Below are 25,421 nucleotides of genomic sequence, written 5' to 3'. Positions count from 1 at the left end.
AAATAAAAGGTCTATCAACAACTAAAAAATATTAAAAAAAATAAAAGGTAGTAAATTGAGCATGCTAGAATTTCAAATTATTACAAAATGGAAGGAGACAGGCCAGATCATTTCTCGTTGCAGGTATATTGTTGTTGAAGACACACTTGTTTGATGAATGATAAAGGGGGTTGCTCAGTTCCTCAATCCTTTTCCTGCATAGATTTTTTGATGATTGTGTTTCTTTGTACATATTGAAGCTAAATATATATTGTGTTAGGTGAATGTGGAGATGACTATGATACCTGAATGCCCAAGACTTTAGGTGGGTATGATATTGTTTTAGTAATTTGGTTTCTAATCGGTTCTTAGTAAATAGTACTTGATCAGCAAACACCTTAAGCACCTAGAGAGATGACCCTAACAAATGGTGATGAATGGATTCTTAATTGTGACTTGAGAATGAGTCCCTAGCTCAGAGGGTTTTTTAAAAAAATATTTTTTTAGTTGTATTTGGACACAATACCTTTATTTTATTTACTTATTTTTTATGTGGTGCTGAGGATTGAACCCAGGGCCTTGGTCATGCCTAGGTGAGCACTCTACTGCTGAGCCACAACCCCAGCCCTATAAAAATGATTTTCTTTTCTTTTATTTTTTAAGAATATTTATTTTTAGTTGTAGTTGGACACAATATCTTTATTTTATTTATTTATTTTTATGTGGTGCTGCGGATCGAACCCAGGGCCTCGCACATGATAGCTACAATCCCAGTCCAAAAAATGATTTTCTTAATTGAAAAAAAAAGTGATCTGAGGACATATTTGTTAAGTCTGAGTGATGGTTATATGTATGTTTTTAATAAAATTTTCTGTTCTTTTTTAGTGGTTTAATTGATTCCATAAATCAAAAGAAATTTAAAAGAAGGAATTGAAGTAGAAAGTATCATCATGAAAATTTAGCCCTAAATATCTATGACTCTATAATAAATTGGGGTAGTTATTGTGAATGGATCAAGGATTTCTCTTATTTATACATGAATTTGTCACAAAATTCTTTTAAATAGTGACCTCTTACTGTTTGATTCACAGGATTTTGATTTGAATGAAAATTTCCAGAAATCTGTCTGCTGAATAAAATAAATTTTAATTTTATTAAAAAATAATACATATGTGTAGCTTCCCTAAATGTGTTCAATATACTTAACCCTTAAGTCTTAAAATGATATATATTCAGGTAGTTAGCTCTTTCTTTGAGGAAATGCTGGATTAAACAATAACTTCTCAGAGCCATGCTCTTTTAATGCACATTGTAAAGCTCAAAGTCTATGACAGGCCTGTTTATTTCCCCTAAGTTTGTTTGACTAGGGTTTTCTTTCTATTTTAGAATCTCATGGGACTTGAATATGGAGAAGCATCTTAGAAAGTGCTGGGGCTGGGGATACTGGTCAGAGCTGGAGTGTTAACAAGGCCCTGGGTGATCTTCAACACTGCAAAGAGAAAAAAAAAAAAACAACCACAAAGAAGATAAAGAGGAAAAAAATGCACCATGCTTATGGCCCATGAATATTACTGGCAGTAGGAAGAGAATCTTCTTGATTTTTTGTTTATTTTTCAATGTTGGGGTTTGAACACTAGGCCTCATGCATGCTAGGCAAGTGTTCTACCACTGAGCTACATACATCCCCAGCTTCATGATTTCTTTTTCTCCCTCTTGATTCTCCTGTGCTATTCTAAATGTCTGCATATATGAGTTTCTTTGCTATGTTCATATAGATTGATAGCAAGTGACAAGTTAAACTTTCCAGATTCTTTCCAAAAGAATGCCATTTCCTCCCAGCTATGCGTATAAAATGATTTGAGAATGGCTCTTCTCACATTGCACAGAAGAGCACGGGAAACACAAAGTCTTTGCAAGTGTTGCCACCCTAGTGGACACAGAGCTAGGCGGTGGATACTCACACAGCAACATCAAGAGTCCGAGGAGGAGCAAGCCAATGGCATTAGGTCCCAGTCTTGAGGGCCCATTTCTGTACGTGGGCTTAGGTTCTTTGTCTATGGAAGAAGCTCCACAGACATCCCTGTTGTCACAGTCACAGACTGTCAGAGTCAAGATCTCTGGTGTGTCACACTGCCTGTCCTGATTGTCCGTAATTATGAGGGGAATTCTGTACACTCCAGGAGACATCTTTTGCTGGGCTCTCAGGAGAGCAGAGGTACCTGTAGAGAAAGCCATGCAATCAATAGTAAGAACAAGTATATTCCTTTCTTAAAACGACTTATTTTTGATAACAGTGCTAGAATGCTTTACTGGCACAAACAGAGGGCTGATGTGAACGGAGCAGCAATGAGGGGCTCTAAGAGATCAATTGGGTAAATCTGTCTACATGCCTTCTTGTCCTCTCTGACCCAGACACCCCGTTGTTCCTCACCATGAAGACTCAATCTTGCTCTGCTTTTCTCACCAGAGGATAGGAGATGAGCATGATGCAAATATTAGGCTCCTATACCATGGCATTACTACTTTCCTGTATGTCTACACTCAGATGCATGTGGCCTTCTGAGTGTACGCCTTACCCTGAACTCCATGTTCTTGGGTCTGCCTCATCAACAGTGAACTTCAGCTTTGGCTGCTGCTACTGCACCTGCTCCTCCTAGTTCTCATTCCAGGAGATTATGGCCTGTTGGATGGGATTCCCAGGGGTGTCACCTATTGCCTGACTCCTGAGCACCAGTTGTTCCCTAGTCTCCATGGCAACATTGCCCCTTTCTAAGTGGGATCCCACAGCAGTGCTGCTGTTTGAATCACTCTTGACCTCTCCATGTTCTGTCACATTGGGTCTTGTTCACCCTGTCCAACCATGGTTGCCCTGCCCAGACTCAACTGAGCTGGTTTCCTGTGCTGGCCCTCTCTTAGTGGCATCTTTAGTGACTATGTATCAGGTAAACTCATTTTGAGCCAAATGCTATATGTGTAGTTTGGAGCTAGATCTTTAACCAGCATCAGAAAGGCCCAAGGGCAGAAGGTGACACAGAACAAAATCTTTTTGACTCCGGTGATGGCTGTAATCTATGACTATAGGGCACCACGGACCATGTCCATGAAAGGAGGCAGGACTGGTGTGGGTAAGAGCTAAGGAAAGTGAGTGAGTTTACAAGGGATCTGAAATGGACTGATGGCCAAAATAAAATTCCCCAAAGGAACAGATTTTTATTAAGTCTAACATCTATATATATAAGACTTCTGGAAGACAGAAAATGTAAAACGAGCACAGTAAAGATTAGGAGAAAAGGAATAAATATTCTCCATTGGCTAGTGGGTTTTTCCAGTGCTTCCTGTCTGCTTACTGCCAGCCCCATTAGGAAAACCTTATGTATGGAGAGATATAGACATTTCTCTGAAAAAAAATAGATGCCTGACCCTATTTTTTTTTCTACTGTGGAGGTAGAAATAAATACACTAGAAATATAAAAGTTATTCAATAAAAACCAGAAAATTTTAAGTGGTGCTAACATTTTATCTTACTATTTCTTTTCTGAAGTAGAGGTCACATCTTTATAACAAAGATTTTTTTTTTTTTAATAATTCTTGGAAACCTGCTCTCCAATGAATTCTCATACTCTTCTGGAAACATAAAGAAGTGCAACTTTTATTTATGGAAGCAACTTTCCTCTTACTCACCATTGAGTGCTGTGATAGTCCAAACAACTGGCAACTTCTGCAGTTTCTTTTCCAGTGAAAATGTGTAGGGACCAGGGTATCTGTCCCTTTGCAGGTTTTGAGCAGAGACAACCACAGAAGGTGAGGGACCACAGACTTCGTCCTTCTCCAGGACCACTGGTGGACAATTTTCATTAAAACTGGGTACTTTAACATGCACGGTGCCTGTAGAAGTTTTACCTGTGTATTCTGTAAGAATAACATTTTAAAGTTAAAGAAGTATATCAAATAAATTTGTACCAAAAAGAAGAGAATCGTTCAAAGTTTCTCTTCGTGCAGGTAAATCAGTATATCTTCTCATGAGAAATTATATTTGTTACTGTCAGAAGTAAAGAGATGTCGTCTTATTTCTACAGCTCACAAAAAACAACTTGAAATTTACCAAATTGCCCAGTGTAGCATGGCCTATTAATTAATTAATTAATTTTTTTTTATTGTTGGTTGTTCAAAACATTACATAGTTCTTGATATATCATCTTTCACACTTTGCTTCAAGTGGGTTATGAACTCCCATTTTTAGCCCATATACAGATTGCAGAATCACATCAATTACACATCCATTGATTTACATATTGCCATACTAGTGACTGTCATGTTCTGCTACCTTTCCTATCCTCTACTATCCCCCCTCCCCTCCCCGCCCCACCCCTCTTTTCTCTCTACCCCCTCTACTGACCTTCATTTCTCCCCCTTGTATTATTTTTCCCTTTCCCCTCATTTCCTCTTGTATGTTCTTTTGTATAACCCTGAGGGTCTCCTTCCATTTCCATGCAATTTCCCTTCTCTCTCCCTTTCCCTCCCACCTCTCATCTCTGTTTAATGTTAATCTTCTTCTCATGCTCTTCATCCCTACTCTGTTCTTAGTTACTCTCCTTATATCAAAGAAGACATTTGGCATTTGTTTTTTAGGGATTGGCTAGCTTCACTTAGCATAATCTGCTCTAGTGCCATCCATTTCCCTGCAAATTCTATGATTTTGTCATTTTTTAATGCAGAGTAATACTCCATTGTGTATAAATGCCACATTTTTTTAATCCATTTGTCTATTGAAGGGCATCTGGGTTGGTTCCACAGTCTTGCTACTGTGAATTGAGCTGCTATGAACATCGAAGTAGCAGTGTCCCTGTAGCATGCTCTTTTTAGGTCTTTAGGGAATAGACCAAGAAGGGGAATAGCTGGGTCAAATGGTGGCTCCATTCCCAGCTTCCCAAGAAATCTCCATACTGCTTTCCAAATTGGCTGCACCAATCTGCAGTCCCACCAGCAATGTACAAGTGTACCCTTTTCCCCACATCCTCGCCAGCACTTGTTGTTGTTTGACTTCATAATGGCTGCCAATCTTACTGGAGTGAGATGGTATCTTAGGGTGGTTTTGATTTGCATTTCTCTGACTGCTAGAGATGGTGAGCATTTTTTCATGTACTTGTTGATTGATTGTATATCCTCCTCTGAGAAGTGTCTGTTCAGGTCCTTGACCCATTTGTTGATTGGGTTGTTTGTTATCTTATTGTCTAATTTTTTGAGTTCTTTGTATACTCTGGATATTAGGGCTCTATCTGAAGTGTGAGGAGTAAAGATTTGTTCCCAGGATGTAGGCTCTCTATTTACCTCTCTTAATTTAAGATGCTCAAAAGCAAAATCTATATGGTGTCAAGTTTACTGACTACAAATGAGATCAACACAATAATAGCTTTTTAAGCTATGTTGGTTTCATTTGCAATCAGTGTGTGAAAGATTTCTACTTCTAAAGCTTGAGCCAAAGTAAATAAAAAAGTTGATTTATTTTTATTATCTAAAATATAAAATTTATATTTTATATTTATCAGAGAAAAATTTAAAATCTTGATAATTGAAAACAACAGAATAAATATCTCTTGATGGTGAGATTATTAGTCATGTCTGCTGTTACTCTTAATGCTTTTTCCAGTTTCCCCAGTAGTGTGTGTGTGTGTGTGTGTGTGTGTGTGTGTATATATATATATATATTATAAATAAATAAATTTGGGGGCAGGGGTTCTATTTTGGTGTTGCTTATTACATTGACCAAAAAAAATTTTATTCTTGAGGAAACACACAAAATCAATGAGTATTATTTTAAAACATTTCATTAAAAGAAGTCTTATTGTTCAATGATATGCATAGAAGGTCTCTGTGGGTAACACACAGACTTCACTTTTGAGTTGAGCTTCCCTACTAGGTTTTCCATAGGAAACTGTATTGATTCTCTGAAACCCAGAAATTTCTGTAGGTGAAAAATTCCTCCCTCAACCACAGGAAGGTCAGAGGGAACAAACAGAATCAGTGGTGACACAAACTCCACTGAGCAGCTGAAATTCTCAGTCTTTCTCTTAGAATAGGTTACCCAAGACTTTGAAGTCCACAGCCTCTGAAATAATGATCTTTATCTAGTGACAAAGGAAGTATGTGAAATAATTACAATCAACAAGTCACAAAGAAATGTGAACTGCACAAGCATTTCTCTAAAATCTATTGGAATATTTTTCTTACCATCTATGGCCAGAACCTCAGCTGTGATTGTGTTGTTAATGATGAAAGTAGAATCCCGGTCAATGTTTTTGACAAATTTGATTTCAGCCGTTTTTGAATCAATAGTTAGCAGACCACCATAATTATGACCCATGACATATCTGTTTTATAATAGAAAAAACAATAGTTTTCTTTCAGACTTGAAATGTTGTTTAATAAAAATGACTCATTTATATTTAATATATTCATGCTTAATATAAAACTTTGAAGTATAGGCTTATAAAAAGTTTCAGAAAATTATCATGACATGCATCAACCATATTTTTGTAATCCTTATGTATAAATTAGCCTGGTTACTCAATTTAAACACCTGTGCCCTTGTTTTTTTTATTTTTTAAAAATTAATTAATTTATTTCAATTAGGTATATATGACAGCAGAATGGATTTTGATTCACTGTACACAACTGCAGCACAACTTTTCATTTCTCTAGTTGTACATGATGTAGTGTTGCACCATATGTGCAGTCATACAAGTACCTACGGTAATGATGGCCATCTCAATCTGCCATCTTTCTTGCCCCCATACCCTCTCCCTTTCTCTCCTTCCCTTTTGCCTTGTTCTTTATAATATAGCCATTGCATCATACTCTGATATTTTAGGCATTTATACCTTTGTATATTCCTTGGAATCATGTGCAATCATGTTTTATATGATTGAAGTGTAGTGTTCTGATGAATTTCTAATCTTCTCTAAGACTCAACTGGAAGTCTCTGTGAAACCTCTTCTTGATCTCTCTTGATGGACTAGGCTATTCTCTTCACTTCTACTTTATACTTATTTCTGTTCTTAGCACAGTTTAGTCTAATAATTTATTTTTATTCTAATATTTATTCTAATTAAATATTATTCTAATATTTCTGCATGTCTCTTCTCAAGTTATCCAGGTCCTTATCTTCATCACTTTTGTATATTTTTGGCACATGATTGTCTGTGTATTATGTTGGGGTGGTTTATAGATTAAAGCTAGACCTAGGAATAACACGATTTCATAAAATAGTCTTACCTGACAGAGGAGGCAGCTTTGCCAGTGTCTTCATCAGTGGCTTGATATGTTCCCAGGACATAACCAATCAGTTTTTTACTACTTATGCCTTTTTGCACAGTGAATATCTTCGAAGAAGGGCGGAATGAAATTCCTTCTTTGACATTTACGACCTGGACTGTGACTGGGATTGACTGAACTCGATATTGAGAGATTATGGACCGGTGGAATTCGGCTTTGTTTTTGACAGCAATACCAAATTGCATGCTTTGCATTTGTTCATAATCGAGAGGCTGGAGAGAAAATAAAATTCGAAGGAAGGAAGTGTCACAAACACAATCCGACAAACCTAGCAGAGGACAGAGAGCTTGATGTGAGAGAAAAGATATAGGATTCTATATCATGAGATTCATTTTGGTAACTGATATTTACAAAGCAGGATCCCTCCGTTTAGGCTAGCAAAACATTACTGTAGTCTTTTTAGGTTGTGAGGTACAGGGGAAAGAATCCTAAATTTGCTGTAGTAACAGAGTGTGAATCTGGGTTCTGCTATTTAAGTGCTGTGTGGCTCAGGGCACAATACTCACCTTCTCTGAACCTCAAGTTTTCACATCTAAAAACAAACCTTATCTCATCAGGTTGTGAAGACTGAAGCTGTCTAGCTAGAGGCAGCAAGGCCAGGATGGAGGACAGGTGGGAGGAAGGTTGAGGGGAGGATATTTTAAAGGATGTTCTACTCAGTCAGGTGTTTGGCTGTGTGTTGTCAGGAAATGTCACAGTTCAAGGGAAAGACCCAGGTTTCTAGTTTGGGAGACTGAACAACACCCATACACGAGATAGGGAACATCTCATTCCCAGGCAGTGCTAGAAGTTTATAATAGAACACTTTCAAGTGGGGATGGCTGTGGCACAGTATGAAAAGTAAAGTCATAAGGAACAGTTTGCAAATCTTCTAGCAGTTCCCTTGTTAAGGGCCTGGGGAACATTGTGAATCTGTCATTCCACTGGACTTAAGGAGTTAATAAGAAAGCTCCCATATGGCCCAAAGTCCTGTCAAAGAATGTCACCAGATTGTCTTTATTTTTTCTGGTTTATACTATATCCAGGCAGAAATATCCTTGTGTGTCACAGGGAAGCCTGTTAAATGCAAGCTTTACACAGTTATCTATTTTTTTTTTATCTTGAAGGTTTTGTTCATCCATTCCTAATTTCTAGACACTGTGGTTTTTTTTCTCCAATCATTACAGCTGCGACATTTAAACCAGGTTGACAAACGTGCAAGCCACAATTGTGTGTATTCTCATCCCTTCCTAACTTCAACTTGATTGCAGATAAAGAATTTCATTAATGGAAGAAATGTGCTTTGCTCTCTTGAGCTGAAAGCATGCCCGCCCATACGTGTTGTTAGGCAGTAGCCATCAATGAGTGGTGAAATGCAAGGGAAGGTCCTAAAGTGTTCTTTAAGTTTCTTTAGGGTCCTTCTTTAAACTATCTTAAGAAATCAAATGGTGGCAGTTAATCTGTAGAAAAAAATGCAAGGAGCTATTTTTAAAATGTGTCACAAGAAAAGATTTAATGGGACTGACTCTTGACAAGGTCCACTGAGGTCAATGTGAAATTAGGAATTATAGCTATAAGTGTCTTCATCTGTCTGGGAAGGAAGATTTCTTTAGCGTGCAGGCACACAAGGTAAATTCTGACCAGCTCTTGACCCCAGTCACACTTTAACATGGGATTGACTTGTAGATGAAGCCCCCCTAAATAGGATGACCCCTATGACAATTTTGAAGAGGACCAACTAAGGTCAAAAACTCCAGGTGAGAAGGAGGAGTTGAACACCTGATTGGCAAAGAGTACAGAAGGTGGTCCCCAGCTCTCCTGGTCAACATCAAACAGTAATGAACTTGGAGACAGCTTTTCTCCTTTGTCATTCTCTGCGTGGAGTCAGCCCACTCTCTCTCTCTAGGACATGCTTCCTGCTTAAGCTTCACTTGCTTTTACTTTACTTTCACCGATAATAAAGTTTTCTTGCATGGCTTTTGGTGTCTGACTTTAAGGTTTCTTGCATCAGAACGCAAGAACCAAGGTTTGGAGTTTCGGCTCCCTGCTTTCCTGGGACACATGAACTCTGTAAAGTAGGAAGGCTTAGAAGGAAATAAACCAGCATGTTAAGAGAGACTGTCTTTAGGAATGACCCTGTCACGGGATTTTTAAAAGTCTGTCTACTTTTATGCATTTTCTGTTGTGTATAATGAAGTGGCATTATTATTAATAAAGTTTGTTTGCAGAAGTGATGATTTTGGTCAGTTCTGAGGATTTCTACCCATGAAGGCAACTCAGGCTTTACCTTAACCACCTTCAGGATGCCTTCGTTGGTTGTGGGATCAGTTTCTATTTCAAACCATTTCCCTTCATTTCCAGAGGTAAAGAAATACACGGCCAGCCAATTATCTGTGTACTCTTCATCCCAGTCTGTCACTTGAAACCGAAGCAAGTTCGAATTTAAAGCATTTTCTTCAATACGTGCCCAATACTGAAAAAGAGAAAAGCAGGATTTAAGAATCACATTGCTAGATTTGACCTATAAGGATTATAGTTATTTTAAATGGCATTAGTCATTATCTCTCAAATTATGTATTGCCTTCCTTCTAGATCCCAAATATTTTCATGAAGCTTATTTTTAAAGGAAAGCTCAGAAACTTTAAGAGCCAACAAGTAGGCAAATACTGCATTGGGATGGCAAAGTATTAAATAAATGTCAACACAATTCTTGAAGGAATAATGGGTTTACCTGAGATTCTGTAAACGTTGGGAAGTTATCGTTGACATCTTTCACTTTAATATTACATTTACATTGAGTCGACAGCCCTTCACCATCTCTGTCTGCACCACTCACAACCAGACTGTAGCTGCTAACTTGCTGAATTTGGAAAAAAAAATAAAGACGTATTATCAATCTTCTAAGAATGTGAAAGGCCGTTACTTTCTTTCCACGGATAAGCCAGTGGAGACATTGAAGTTCATGGTCCCTGGATCACAAGCACTATTAGCTCTTCTTGAAAAAGGAAGTTTGTAGGGCTAGAACAGTTCCCATTTTTGTAAACTTCTGATGTCATTGAGTCTGGTGGAATGATGATGTGAGAAAAGCTCATTTATGGGGCTTCTCTGCTAGTCTACTGGGAAAACCATTTGCATGAAAGCAATATGGGATCTGACATGGCAGCCTGTGTCATGGAGGCAGATGTGGTGGTGGGAGGGGATGGAAAGAAAAGCCGAAGGAGACTCTTTGGTATAAACATCAGAGAAGGCTTGATTCCAGATAGAAATATCTTCCTCCATCTAAGAGATTTACTTTCTCCATTTTCTGAGAAATTGGCCACGTGCTTCCTTTGTGCATGTAAGCCAATGGCTTCTTTTTTTTAAATATTTATTTATTGACACAATACCTTTTATTTATTTATTTTTATGTGGTGCACACATAGCAAAGGAAGTTACAATGGCTTCTTTTACTGTCATTTTAACTTCCTTTGCTATGTGTAGGGTGCATTTGATTGTGCAGCAGGTCACAGGTACACATTTCATACCACCAGATTCACACCCAAGAAGGCAAACCATGTCCCTAGGTTAGCTCTGGTAAGTGCTGGCACATTCTTTTCCTTTGTCTTTTTATTCTCAGTTAAAATAGAGTCACCTCTCTTGGGTTTCTTAAAATCAAATTCTTTATTTTTACATGCTTCCAAGTGACTTTCTTTACCTCTCGATCAACAGAATTGGTCAAAGTTCGGACTTCTCCAGTATTTCTGCTTATGAGAAACATGGACATGCTTGAAGGTTCCTGGGAGACAATTTTGAAGGCAATTTTCGAGTTCAGATTGTTTGGTTCATCTGCGTCTGTGGCATTCAGTATCATCACCAGTGAGTCTGCAAATATAGGAAAATATTCATGAAAGCATATGTAAAGGTTGACATTATGTTCAAATTAAATATTCAACACAGTTTCACTTTGTTTTTTTTTAATATTTTAAAAACCACCCATACACTCAAAAAAATTGCATATCACTTGTGATAGCTTTCTCTCTTAACTAGGTAGAACCTGCTGCTTTCCATAAAAATCCTCTGATTTTCCTAAGCCCTGGTTTTGTGGCAGTTGAGACCATTTTCTGTATCGATTTCTTCCCTTAATGGATGGTCTTATATTTCTCCCCATTTCCCAAGTTATCCAAATAATGCAAGAAAGTCTCTGCCCCTTATAACCTAAAAAAAGCTTAGATCATGCATTCAGGCTGCCTGAGGATGCCCCCCTCAGCTTTGTGACTTCCTGATACTCATGTAAATTATGTATGAAGAATAAAATACTATCAACCTTATAACAGGACTACAATCTAGAAACACAATGGTGCTGGGTAATCAGGTGAACTACAACATTTTCAAAGGAACAAACAAATTAGCTTGATCCTTTTTTAATTACTGAGGAAACTAAGAGAATAACTTATTTTCTATGAATGACACCATAGTGATACTTGTATTTGAAAAGCAGATGAATTAGAAGTGGTAGATAGCATAAAAGACTTACTTGAAGCACTATTTTCTTCAATTTCACCCTGGAATATGCTTTGTGAAAACACTGGAGGATTATCATTAATATCTAAAATTTTGACCGTTAGTATAAGTGGTTTTTCTACATCTTTTCCTAAGGCATTTAGAGCTCGACATGTGATCTAGAAACAGAAGGAAAATGTTCATTATTACTCTAAAAACTTACGTTGCATATTATTAGAACTTGTATACCTAAAGTCTCTGCTGGCATGTACAGAATTTTTGTGCAAAGAAGAAAAATACTTCCCTAAACGGTAGACAAAATGGAAAAAGATGCCTACTCTTGCCATGGGGCAAATTGTCCCTTCCTCCAGGCTAATGTCTCCCAGCAGGACAAAGCTCCTGGCAGGCTGTGTGCTGGAGTCTGGCCCTCACTCTTGTTCTCCATTTAGGTATTCCTTCAGGTGCACAAACCATCAGTGGACGCTCTTGGTAGGGGAACTGATGTTACTTGTTATTGAATTGACTCATGTACTCATAAATTCACCAGTAGAAGAGCCACCTTCTAAAGCCAGGAAGTACAGGGAGAATGTAGACTGATGTTGAAGACACAAACTTACCAGGAAGCTTGGTGTTTTCTCTCGATCAACTATGGATGTTATGTTAATATCACCAGTGTTTGGGTCAACAACAAAGATTCCAAAGGGGGACTGATCAATTCCAACTCCAGAAATTCGGTAGGTTATTTTCTGGGTTGCTTGAAAATCTGAAGAAATCTGCAAACAAAAATAACCCGCTGTTGGTAAGGTGATGATCATCCCTCAGGTCTTTTCCTCCCCTCTGCCTTCCTTTCCCTCCATAGTTCAGTCACCTGTTTCCTTAGTCCACTTTCTGATACTGTGGCATTTACTTTTTGTCTTATCAGGTAGTAGGAATAGGAAATAAAGTCATGTAGTTGCTTCTGCAGACCAGCATGGGCCAATATGTGCTCATCATTGTGACTTTTAGAATATTTACTCAGATTGTGGCCACAACGGTGACAGTAAAATGTTAAGAGAAGGTCAAAGGCACTTAAAAAAGCCAATTGACAAGGCTAGGTCCCTCCTTACCTGATAACATTAGAAAAAGAAAGATTTTTTTTAGCTTAAAGAGGACGAAATGGAGAGGAAGAAAGAGAAAAGAATCATATAGTAGGTGTTGAAAATATGCATTAAAATTATTTGTTTGTTAAGTTTTAAAATGGGGGCTATTTAAAATATGTACACAAAGTTAGAACAGTATAATGAACTTGATACATTTCAGCACTCACCTTCACCAATTATCCATGCATGGCTAATCCGATGTTTACCACCAACCATATTTCTAATTGTCTTATCTCTATTTTTTTTCTTTATTTATTAAATCTGGATCCAAATAAGCTTAAACACTAAAATTAGTCAGTATGTCTCTTAATTCCATTTTGTAATTCTAGAAGCCAGAGTTCCTTCATTTTTCTTTCTAATTTTTATGTTATTATAATTATTGTACTTTTTTGTTGGATATTCTAGTTCTTTTGTTTTATGGACATTGGGATCTCTATATTATTTTAATTTACATGTAATGCATTTATTTAAAAAAAATTCACACGTCTCTGCTGATATGATTTACCTTGGCAATTGGGTTTCTTTTTGAGTTGTCTTCTCCTTCTCTGCAGGGTTTGGCAAATTTCACCCATTCACGTTTGTGTCTTCTTCTGGTTTGTTGCATTGCTGTCTCGTCTTCTTCATGTTGTCCTTTCGTCTTATGCAAAAAGGAATTTCATTTTTTAATGCACATTGTTGGCAATTTTTACTTTTAATATTGATTATGAACACCTGTGTTGAGGAATGCCCTATGTTTCAAGGTAACTAAGACTGTTAGATGTTCAATTTGCTCAACCCAATATTTTAAGGAAAAAAATTAAGTAACTAAAATAATTACAAAGTTATATGACTTCCAATATTAGCATTTTAATCATATTTTTATATTTTTTAAAGGCTTCACAATATCTAAGTGTTTTAGATTCATAGGATTTGACCTGTTGGGTTGTTTAAGGCGAAGAAAAGAATGCATGACATAAATCAAAAGAATAATATTAAAGATGATCTTTTTCTAAGTATTGTTGGTGTGGTCACTAGAATTTTAATTTCATGTATTTTCACAATTAAATTATCAAATGATTTTAAACATTAAATACTCATCTTTCCTAAATACAATTTTAAGTTTTAATATTAAACTTGTATTTAAATTGCAAAAAAGTTTTCATACTTTACCTCTATTCGCAATTCTCCATGAACCAACACCACCACCTGTAGACATTTAAATAGAGTCAAATTATATGAGTTCTTAAAATAAGTAATTATATACAATGAATTATCCTAATTATTTCATTTTCTTGTTCATGTTATAGTTTGTTTCCATTTTTTAAAAAGTAGTTTTGGAGAGGTGGTATTTAAAGCATAAATTCCCACCATGAAAAGGAATGCTGCTTTCAATGTAAACAAGTTCTTCCAGTTCTTTAACCTGACTACAGAATTTTAGTAATGTAAGAAGGACTTTGCAAAACTATACTAACAACCAGTTGCAGCAACCAGATATTCTATTGTGGCTGTTCTCTGAACAGTTCCCAGAAGCTATGGAAGGTATTTCTTCTTTTTTTCTTTTATTTGTTTTAATTAGTTATACATGACATCAGAATGCATTTCGGTTCATTGTATATAAATGGAGCACAGCTTTTCATTTCTCTGGTAGTATATGATGTAGAGTTGCACCATATGTGCAGTCATGCATGTACCTAGGGTAATGATGTCCATCTCATTCCACCATCTTTCCTACCCTTATGTCCCCTCTTCCCCTCTCTCCTTTGCTCAATTGAAGTTATAGATAAGCATCCACTTATCAGGGAGAACATTCGGCCAACTCAAAGTGGATCAAGGACCTAGGAATTAGACCAGAGACCCTGCAACTAATATAAGAGAAACTAGACCCAAATCTTCATCATGTCGGATTAGATCCTGACTTCCTTAACAAGACTCCTAAAGCACAATAAGTAAAGAATTAATAAATGGGATGGATTCAAACTAAAAAGCTTCTTCTCAGCAAGGATACAATCAACAATGTGAAGAAAGAAATCACAGAGTGGGAAAATATCTTTATTATATGCACATCAAATAGAGCACTAATTTCCATGATATATAAAGAACTCAAAAACTCAACACCAAAAGAATAAGTAACCCAGTCAATAAATGGGCTAAGGAAATGAACAGATACTTCACAGAAGGAAATATAAAATTGGTCAACAAATATATGAAAAAATGTTCAACTTCATTAGTAATTAAAGAAATGCAAATCAAAACTAATATTTCATCTCACTCCAGTCAGAATGGCAATTATCAAGAATACAAGCAACAATAAGTGTTGGCGAGGATGCTGAGAAAAGGTACACTAGTACATTGCTGGTGGCACTGCAAACTGGTGCAACCACTCTGAAAAGCACTGTGGGGATTCCTTAAAAAAATCTTGGAAGGGAACCACCATTTGACCCAGCTATCCCACTCCTTAGTCTATACCCAAAGGACTTAAAATCAGCATACTATAGTGACACAGCCACATCAATGGTTATAGCAGGTCAATTCACGGTAGCTAAACTGTGGAACCAACCTAGATGCCCTTCAGGAGATGACTGAATAAAGGAACTGTGGTACATATACACAATGGAATATTACTCAGCTTTAAAAGAGAATAAAATCATGGCATTTGCAGGTAAATGGATGGAGTTGGAGAATATCATGCTAAGTGAAATAAGCCAATTCCAAAAACCAAAGGCCAAATGTTCTCCCTGATAAGTGGAAGGCATTGTTTCGGGAAACAAGTAAGAAAGTAGTCACAGAAGCTGATTAAAGACCATCACCTATCCAATGGCTTGCAAAAGCAAACCATATTAGCTTAAGTTATAGAACAGTTTCTTTAGCTGTACAAGAGTCAAAAGAGTATAATGGAATTACTGAAGTCAGGCAAACTGCTCCCACTCTCAAGAGCATATGGGACCATCACATGTACAATTTTCCATATTGCTTACCACCAGGGATTCATCCCTCTTTCCCCTCCACTTAAATATTACTCATCTGTTAAGGTCTGTGTTCAAATTCTAAAATGCTCCATTAAACTCTTTTTACTGATGTCTCCTTTTTTGAGTTTGTGCAACTCACATTCTATACCATGCAAGTTAGCATTTTGGTTTATCATGATTTATTATTTTTTTTTACTGTTCTATGTGCATTAAAAAATTTCTCTGTTAAGCCAAGAGAATTGCAAATTTTCAAATTCCGTGCTTTTATCTTACTATTTTTTCCTTCAGCAGATGTTTAAGCATTATTTGGTGATCCACTGATTATGTGACCTAAAGAGAATTTGGTAGGAAAATGACTGTGGAAAACCAATCAGAAGAAAAAAAAAAGAAGACTAGTAATAGTAGTTAATGTTCATTATGTGACTTTATTAATTTTATTCGTAAAGCTTTACCCTTACTATCTTGTTTAATATTTGCAGAAGTCAGTGTGGAAGGAGATTCTATTGTTATAATCCTTATTTTATGGATGAAGAAAGGCAGCCATGAGAGAATGAATAATTTGCTCCAGCCACTGGCCCTGGTAGAGTCAGGATTTGAACCTCAGCAGCCTGACCTCAGAGTATGTACATCAGCACTAAACTAGATTCTAACCAAAGTTGGCAGAAATACATAGGAAAAAACAAAAAACAAGCAAAAAAAACTAGTAGTGGGAAGAAAGTTACATGATAGTCAATTTAGGTTTCTATATGGCTAAAGGCTAGGGTTGCTCCTGAAACAACATAAATTTATTACATCTTTTATTTTTTTATTTTCAAAGGTTATAATGAAAGGGCAAGTCCAAGTCTGAACCAAAGGATTAATCATGTCAATCTTAGGATGTCCAGACTCTTCCATTCTAAACCTTTCAACTGAAACTCTGGTTTCAAAGAGTGTGTGTTCAAATTTTCCTGAAAAAGAATCATTATAACATGTCTCAAAATGATTTTTACAACATCGTTGTTCTTTATTAGCAAGGTAGTGATTGAACAACTCCTTCCTCAGATCATAAGTGGAGAGACTCAGCCACACATGAGGGGAAGGATGAGCCAGGCACATTGGCCTTTACAGGAAAATCAGAGTCATCCAGAAAATATGAATCACGTCTGTCCCAGCCCCAGAGAGGAGGATTCTTCTAGTAGGCAGTACAGAACAATTTATATTTTCCTGGGAAGCAAAAGAGATACAAAGCCCAAACTATGCACAATTAACACTATAGACAGATGTTTATTTATTTATTTTTCTATGTTTTTCTAGTATCAGAGTGCTGAGAAAGGTTATTCTAAGTCTTTACTCTTTCCTGTATTTTTTTTAAAGTCAGATCACCAAGAATGTCTCTAATTTTATGAAACATTGCAAAACTGTGATGCTTTTGTTTTTTTCTTTTTGCTTTTAGGAATAAAAGGTAGTTGGTAAGACACGTTTCTGAATATTGCTATGCTTCTCAGATATTAGAAATCTAATCACAGTCTCATATTGTTTAGAATAGTATTTTCTAAAAAATATTATTATGAACAATGTTATTTTTAGTTAACAAATACTTATACAATGGGTAATTATTTAAGTTAAATTGTTAATATAATTAATTTTATTAAACAATTTATAAAATTATTTATAAAATAAGTTGTGTAAACTTTTTACATACAATGTTGTTTGAAATAAGTATACGTTGTGGAATAGCTAAATTGAGCTAATAAATAAAATATATAGTTTCCTGACAACTTAAATCAATTAAGTTTTCTCTTTTCATAACATGGATTGGAAGTACCAATGTGGAAAAGTATTTCTTATCTTGAGAACTTCTGTACCTTTCTTTTTCACTTTTGTTTCCTGATTATTTGTAAATTTTGATTATATGATTTTTAGAGTACTGATACAGACTAAATAATTTGGTATAGATAGGAATTTAAGTACATATAAGCAAACCTGATCATTAAGAAAACATATAAATAAAGTAATTTAATATTCATGTACCCTATTTGCTAGTGAGCATAATATCATTATTAATGTTTCAATTGAATTTAAGGATATGGGTGGCTAGATTTTTATAGACCGTTTGTAATGACACCTGATATTTTACTTGGTTAGGCCAAGATTTTGACTAGAATTACCTCAGACTTTAGTGTGAGGATTATTAGATTATGATCAGATGCAGGAGGCTAGTCCAGCTGGGCTGAGCCATGACCACTCTTTCCTTTTATTTTATTAATGTGTTTGCATAAAAAGTCCTGAAATCCACATATGATGGTGGTTTTATTTCTATAATTGGTCAGAAACAGTGATTGTGAGTGTATCAGATCACAGAGATGGTTCCATACACAACTGATGAATAAATTATATATACACAATTTGGAAGATGTGAGTGCTTCATCTTTCCTGATTTCTCCCTGAACAGATGCTCCTCAACTTATGTTGGAATGATGTCCTGATACACCCACTGTAAGTTGAAGATATCATTAAGTTGTATATACATTTAATACAGCCACCTCACTGAACACCATGGCTTATCCTAGACCACCTTAAAGATGGTTGGAGCACTTACATTAGCCTACATTTGGGAAATTGTCTATTTCAAAGCCTGCTGTATAATTAAGTATTGTATGCCTCATGTAATTTATTGAATTCTATACTGAAAGGGAAAAACAGGATGGTGGTATGGGTGTGCTTTCTCACCAACATAAATTGAAAATTCATGAGTTGAACTATCATTAATTGGACTTATCTGCATTGAATTTTTCAAATTTAAGAACCCCCAAACATTCTAATAAACTTTGTTTCCATCAAGACAAATTATTTTACTGAATCAAAATTATATATGTTCATTACTTAGAAACTATTTACTTTGGATAATTCAAATTTCCAATAACAGATTTGTAAATTCAATTAAATTAGAAAGTTGAACTTTGCATTATGATGGAGATACTAAGAAAATCAAATACCCTTAGATATACACAAACATTCCTTTAGAATGCTGTTCAGGATGCCGCCTAGTGTGGCAAAGCAAAACTGGACCCCGATCCTGAATTTGAATCCCAGTTCCAGCCCTGTACCAATTGTAAAACTTGGGGACATTACTTCATCCTCTGTTTCCTCTTCTGTAATATAGGTATCTTACTGCCCTTATACTTGTGAGACTTTAAAAAATTAATTGATAGCCCTAGCCCATCCTGGCCCATAGTAGGTGCTTAATAACTGTTAAACAGAACCAGGTGTGATGGTGCATGACTGTATTCCCAGCAGCTTGGGAGGCTGAGGCAGGAGGATCCCAACTTCAAAGCCAGCCTCAGCAAGTTAGTGAGGCCCTAAGCAACTTAATGAGATCCTGTCTCAAAATAAAAAGTAAAAAGGGCTAGGGATGTGACTCAGTGGTTAAGTGCCCTGGGTTCAATCCCTGATATGCCCGCCCCCAAAAGACACTTTTGTCACTAAACCAAACCAAAACAAAATGGAAGGGGGGAAAAAAAAGCATAGAAGAGCTACTTTGACTAATATGGGTCATCTCTGACAAGGCGCATAGGAACACTTTCTTTCTTGAGCAAAGAGAGCTCCACTACACAACTGTGTAGGTTGTTCCTTGCACAACTCCAGGGGGTACTGTTCCCACTGTCGTTTATGGGAACTCCTACTGGAGTTGTGCAATGCACAACCTGGACAGCTGCCCAGCAGACCTGTAGGAAAAACGTGTGTATTAGATAGATTCAGTTTTTTTAATCATATAATTATGGATAGTAACCAATTGTCTATATAATTTTCTTGTGATGAGTTTCCCAAAACAAGCTCTCACCCTAGGCTAGCAGATTGATTCTTTACCGGGAAGAAATGGCCAAAGGCTAAGAGGTTTATGAGAAATCTCATGGACACTGTGTGTTCTAGTTCCAGATGAAAACCAGTTTCAGGTATGAAGCAAGTGGGAGTGCTAATTGGTAGAAGTAATCACATCTTTCCTGACTCTGCCCAAGTCAGGCAGGGCCGGGCAGAATCCGTTGACAAGGTTATCCTTATTTTAGAGTCTTAACTTTTGGAAAAGTTCTGTAGGAAACTTATCTTCATATACTTATTAGTACTGAAAACAATTGTTTTATTAGTTAAGAAAAGATTTTCCTTTTGTTAAAATGGGCCATTTAGCCTAAAACCCTTTTTCTAAAAATTTAATTTTTGAATGTTTTATGGAAAAGGTGGTTGAAGATCTTTCTCCTGTATTTAGAACACGATCTACTCTGAACTTGATGCTTAAATTCCTTCTGTGTCTTTAAAACAACTGTATTAAAAATCTTTGGGTTTCAAACATCTCTATTAATTTTACAGTGAGTAAAGCTTTATGTAATATAATAACATGAAATCAGATGGCTCATTATTCAAATATTTACAGGAATGCTAGATGACAAAATGTGTTTTGGATATTTGTGAACTGCAAAACAGTGAACAATGGTTTCCATTGAAGACAGAACTTTTAAGAGGTTTGTCTCTTAAAAGAGTCTTTTTATCTCTGAGGGTAAAGCATTTTCAACTACAAATCTTTTCCTAAAATTGTTTATCATTTTGTATTATGTGAAATATCAGACAAGCATAAGAAATAAAAAATAAGACTTTTTTTTTTTTAAAAGAATAAGCTGGTATTCTTCATGCCTTCCCCTTCCAAATAATTAATTCAGAAGACAATAGCTGAAATTTTGTGAAAAGTTTCACATTTGAAAATATCCTTTTTCCCCGTATCATTATATTCATTTAAAATATAGCTATTATTTTTTTTCTGTCAAATTTCAAAAATATTAATTTCATAATTAATTTAAAAATTTGGTGGTTTTTAAAAATATCTGAAGACACAATATTGAGAAGATGTCAGGAATTATCACTATTACTACAATATTACAAATGATAAATATTAGATTCTTACAAAGCAATTTATATTTCTCATAGCACTTTTTTTGCACACTTTCTGCTTTATTCTCACTATGGCCATTTTAAGTCGTCAGAGGGTGGGGTATATTATTCTTACTTGACAGTTGTGGCCACCAGGCGTGGAATGAGTCAGTGGAACAGCTATAGATCCAAGCCAATGACTTAGTTGCTCTATCTCACCTTACTAAGCCACCCTTGTAAGGTCATTGAATGGCAGAATTTCAAAACCTCCAGATATGTCTTCCAACCTTCAGACCCCACCCTTCAACAACAAAAGGTGAGTGTTCTCACTCAACAGTGCTTTTGAGAACATTGCTTTTTTCCCATAACCACACTATTTCAAAACTTTGGGTGGTTCCCCATTTCTGAAAGGATTACGTTCACCTTCACAGAATGTACTTTTCAACCTCATCTTCATCTACCTTTCCAATTCATGTCCGGATTCTTCAACACAAATTTTTATTCCAGTCAAGCTGTTGGGTCCATTGCCTCTAGGCAAATACCATAATGATTCCTGTCTTTGCTTATGTTGGTCTGAAAACAGAAGATATCTTCCTTGGACCCATCTCCACTTATCACATCTCAAATCTCAATGAATTCATGGAACCTTATTTACCACCCTCACTCCTGACTGACACTGCCTTCCACTAATAACATCATAGTAGGCCAGTACTGTCTAATAGGAATGTAATGAGAGGCACAAAGGCCAGCCAGTCGAATAATTTAAAAATTTCTGATAGTCACATTAAAAAAATTCAAAATGAATTTTAACAATATATTTACTTAAATGACTATATCTGAGATGCTATCATTTAAATGTTATCAAGAAAAAAATATTTGTTATGTATTTTACATCCTTTTATCATACCGAGTCTTTAAATTATGATGTGTATTGCACACTTATAAACACCTCTCACTTCAAACCAACCACATTTCTAGTGCTTAATACCCACATGGCTACCATATTGGTCAGGTCAGGTCTGGATCACTAATTTTAATATTTTGTGTGAAGTTATACTATAGTTTAAATTGGTGTGTGTGTGTGTGTGTGTGTGTGTGTGTGTGTGTGAAATTTTCCTGGGTGGAGAAAAATGTCTTCCATATCACAGTTTCCCCCATGTCACTAGCATTATAAGAGAACTGAAAGACGTTTAGGCCTTATTCAATCATTTATTCATTCTGCCAACAACTTTGTGTCCTCTGTAAGAAAGTTATTAAAGATGAAGCAACAACCCTGTTGTAAGAATTTCACAGTCACCGTAGGAAAAGAGAGGTGACTAGAAGTCAAAGCTCTCCTAAGCCATGGTGAGCCAACTCTACATTCTTATCACAACACTCTTCTCACATCCCTGGCCACATGACCTCTGACTTCTTGAGCTTTGTCCCTAACTTGGTCATCTGGTTGATCAGGCTACCTGCAGTTCAGTCCAGAAATTTCCCATCTGAAAAGGTGGAGCAGCCATGCAGCTATCACATTCTCTTTACAATATTCTTGGGTCAGAAAAATTCACTAGATACCCAAAGCAGTTACATTGTCATAATAGAAAGAGTCTTAGGAAGGGATGGCATTCATTTTCTGACTGTACCTTGTCTGGAGAGGGAAGGCTGGGGATTCTACCACATAAGGCATTCTGTTAGATAACTTGTAGTTTTTAGAAAGTTTTTTTTTCTTGAGATCAATTTCCCTGTAACTTCTGGAAGTTCCTTTATTTCAATCTTTTGAGATGAGGAAATGAAATGAGCTGATGCCTAGGCCAATCACACTTACCATGGACAAAGCGGAATTAGCATTAGGAATCTTTCGATATTCATTTATGGTTATTTTGCTCTTTGGCAGTCTTCATGTAGCTGATAATGCTATGACATATCTTTTTTTTCCTTATTAATACAATATAGTTAAGGTATAAACCAGTCTGTAACATCTAGGCTCCTGTTTTGCTACTTAGATTTCACTTCTCTTTTAGACCACACTCTATCAAACTTTCCCAATCATCACAAATATTACTCTCCTGAACATTTTTACATTATACAATGATTCATGTCTTCCCTGCCCCCTGCAAAAGGATGGATATGATTTGCACACGGTGGCTAAACATAGAAACTGATTTCTTAATAATCCCCCAACTTCTCTAAAAGCAAAATCACTTTGATTTTAAGTCAACAGTCCAGCGCCTCACACATGCTAGGTGGGTGCTCTACCACCTAGCCACAACCCCAGCCCCAGTTTTCAACTATTTTTAAAACATGTCAGGTACTAAAGTCCAGGCATGTAGAGATCTTAGTCATATGCTTTAGAAGAGACACGTAATCTTGGAAAATAGAAGGGATTCTCGTGTGTTTTACTTTGTGTGTTTAAAAAAAAAAAAGAATAAGAGCATTACTTTGAGGAAAATGAATGTACTGTGAAAAATATCATTGGAGATTAGGTCTACTTAATTGGTTAACTTAAGAAATACTGAATGGTTACTTTAAAATCCAACAATGGTTACTCGAAATTCCTTTCTGGTTTACTTTTCTTTGTAAAATACAGCACTGAAAAAAAAAAAACACAAAAAACAAAAGGAGGCAATTGAAAATTTTGGCAGTTTCATTTTATAACCTTTAGTTCCATTGTTTTTGTTTAAGAATTTGATAATAGGGATTTAGCAATCAAATGTAATGTACTCTAGCAAGAAAGGGAACAAGGAAAGTTGGTGATTATTATCAGAAAATAAGACAGGACTTACCATTAAAACGGCCAGAGCCCCTGTGGTTCTGGGGAAAAGCCAAGCCATAGTTGGTCTCTGATTTCCCTGGTGAGCTAATTCAGGAGATCCACTGTGGCTGTCCTCAGAGCTGTCTGCTTGTGATGTTTGCAAAAGCCCTGTCTCTGCTGTCTGCCCAGGAGTCTACAGGTGGCCTGTTAGGCAGTTCCTCCCCACCCTAACCCAGGGATTGGTCCCAACAGAAACACTTGCATCACTCTTTTCTCCCAGGTAAAAACTCGACACACCTCATTTCCTCCAGCAATGAAATCCTTTGTTGGAAGCTGAAAGAAAAGCTCACAGGCTAAAGACAAAGTTGAACGGGAAGGTACCAGATGAGTGATAATTAATCAGAATGTGGAAGTGTCGCGGCTAGCCCTGACCACCCCGAAGAGAAGTTACGTGACTTTTTGTGGTTACAATTGAAACTGAAAAAACAAAACAAGACATACAAAATTCCCCCAAAATCTGCATGTGGAGAAGTATGTGATTTCAGACTGAGTATGTGTGGGTACATCTAAAATTAAATAGAATATTTTAAGTAATAATGCATTTCACTGAAAACATCTGAAAATACAGGGAAAAATCATGTTAAGCAATTGTTAATGTAGATTCCAAGTAAAGCAATTAGAAATAAAATTGAAGGATCCAATGGTACCATGTATATATGAGATGTAGAAATCATGCACGGCAAAGTCAGATCTCTGATAATACTTAAATGACATCTTTCTCATTGTACTTCTTTTAATTTGTGAATTAAAAACAAACCAACAAGCAAACAAACAAATTGATAGTAAGGTGGGTTATCTTTGTGTTGTTTTAATTATTTTCCCCAGCAGTCAACCTGCCTGTTTCTGCATACGTCTAAGCTCCTCAACTTTTGGACTCTACCCCAATTTAGGGTGGTGGGGCAAAGCTAGTAACATCATTTTTAGTTAGTTTGCTTTTAACTTGGCAGTTAAAATCACTTTTAAAAGTTTCAAAATATCCAAAGAATTTTGGTTGGTAAACGATCAATTTTATCTTTGAAAATGTGTATTGCATCAGGTTTTAGAAGCTTTTTGATTTCAGGGACTCTATTTGGACAGAAAGCCCAGGAGTTGGGAAAACGTCTTGGAGGAAAAATTTAGTTTTTGTTTCTTTTAAACTTTGAAAAAATATACAGCACATAAACTTTATCATTTTTAAGCACAAGTTTGGTGTCGTTAAGAATATTCACATTGCTGTGCAATCAACCATCACCACCATCTGCCTCTAGAAAAGTCTTGTTTTTGAAATAAAGTTTTTGTGGATAAAATGTTATTGGAGCACACCGTGACCATTTATTTTGTTTTGTGAATGGCTGCTGTGGTGCTACAAGACAGAGTAGTTGGACTCAAGACAGTGTGGCCATGCTTCATCCCCAGCTCTTTTTAGTTTGACACAGGGTCTTTTTTAATGGCTTAGAGTCTCATTAAGTTGCTGAGTCTGTTTTTGAACCAGGGATCCTCCTGCCTCAGCCTCTCAAGTCACTGGGATTATAGGTGTGCACCCCTGCAACTGGCCAACGCCATATATTTTAAATAACATTTGTGACAAATGTGTGGGGTGTTGAGTCTAGAAGAAGATGAGTGAATCTTTAAAATCAGTTTCTGCTTAGAAGGAAAACTTCAAGAGATTATGTTTGACATTTATTGTGGAGTTCCCTCCAAATTCCATAAACTTATATTATGCCGTTTTGGATAAAATCAGAAAGTGAACAATGACTGAGTCCTTTCCAAAATGGAAAAGTTGGGGCATGAGACAAAGTTTTGAGAAATTAATAAGTGATTTTTCTGTAACTAGACTAGTGGGCAAATATGAGTGAATGGAAGCTGGGACAAGTATTACTGAATTTATTAATGATTTGT

At 36.3% G+C, this 25,421-nt stretch overlaps 1 protein-coding gene across 1 annotated transcript in view; it reads right to left on the bottom strand.

Annotated features, from left to right (window-relative positions):
• The window catches only part of Dsg3 (desmoglein 3), a 29,479-nt gene extending 5,683 nt beyond the window's left edge, over positions 1 to 23,796 (bottom strand). Inside the window, exons 1-12 of the mRNA XM_046428320.2 lie at positions 23,515 to 23,796; positions 14,058 to 14,093; positions 13,414 to 13,545; positions 12,387 to 12,542; positions 11,804 to 11,948; positions 10,985 to 11,151; positions 10,022 to 10,150; positions 9,578 to 9,763; positions 7,252 to 7,523; positions 6,208 to 6,347; positions 3,661 to 3,888; positions 1,941 to 2,198 (exon numbers count right to left, since the gene is read on the bottom strand). Of these exons, the coding sequence (XP_046284276.1) occupies positions 1,941 to 2,198; positions 3,661 to 3,888; positions 6,208 to 6,347; positions 7,252 to 7,523; positions 9,578 to 9,763; positions 10,022 to 10,150; positions 10,985 to 11,151; positions 11,804 to 11,948; positions 12,387 to 12,542; positions 13,414 to 13,545; positions 14,058 to 14,093; positions 23,515 to 23,562 (1,897 nt within the window). The 5' untranslated portion in view covers positions 23,563 to 23,796. The remainder of the gene's footprint in view (positions 1 to 1,940; positions 2,199 to 3,660; positions 3,889 to 6,207; positions 6,348 to 7,251; positions 7,524 to 9,577; positions 9,764 to 10,021; positions 10,151 to 10,984; positions 11,152 to 11,803; positions 11,949 to 12,386; positions 12,543 to 13,413; positions 13,546 to 14,057; positions 14,094 to 23,514) is intronic.
• Positions 23,797 to 25,421: the final 1,625 nt, after the last annotated feature.

This window comes from Marmota monax, unplaced genomic scaffold (assembly GCF_021218885.2).
Source record: "Marmota monax isolate L192 unplaced genomic scaffold, Marmota_monax_Labrador192_F-V1.1 WCK01_AAM20220418_F8-fsc00031, whole genome shotgun sequence".
Classification (NCBI taxonomy): domain Eukaryota; kingdom Metazoa; phylum Chordata; class Mammalia; order Rodentia; family Sciuridae; genus Marmota; species Marmota monax.
This window is presented reverse-complemented; position numbering and strand designations above follow the sequence as displayed.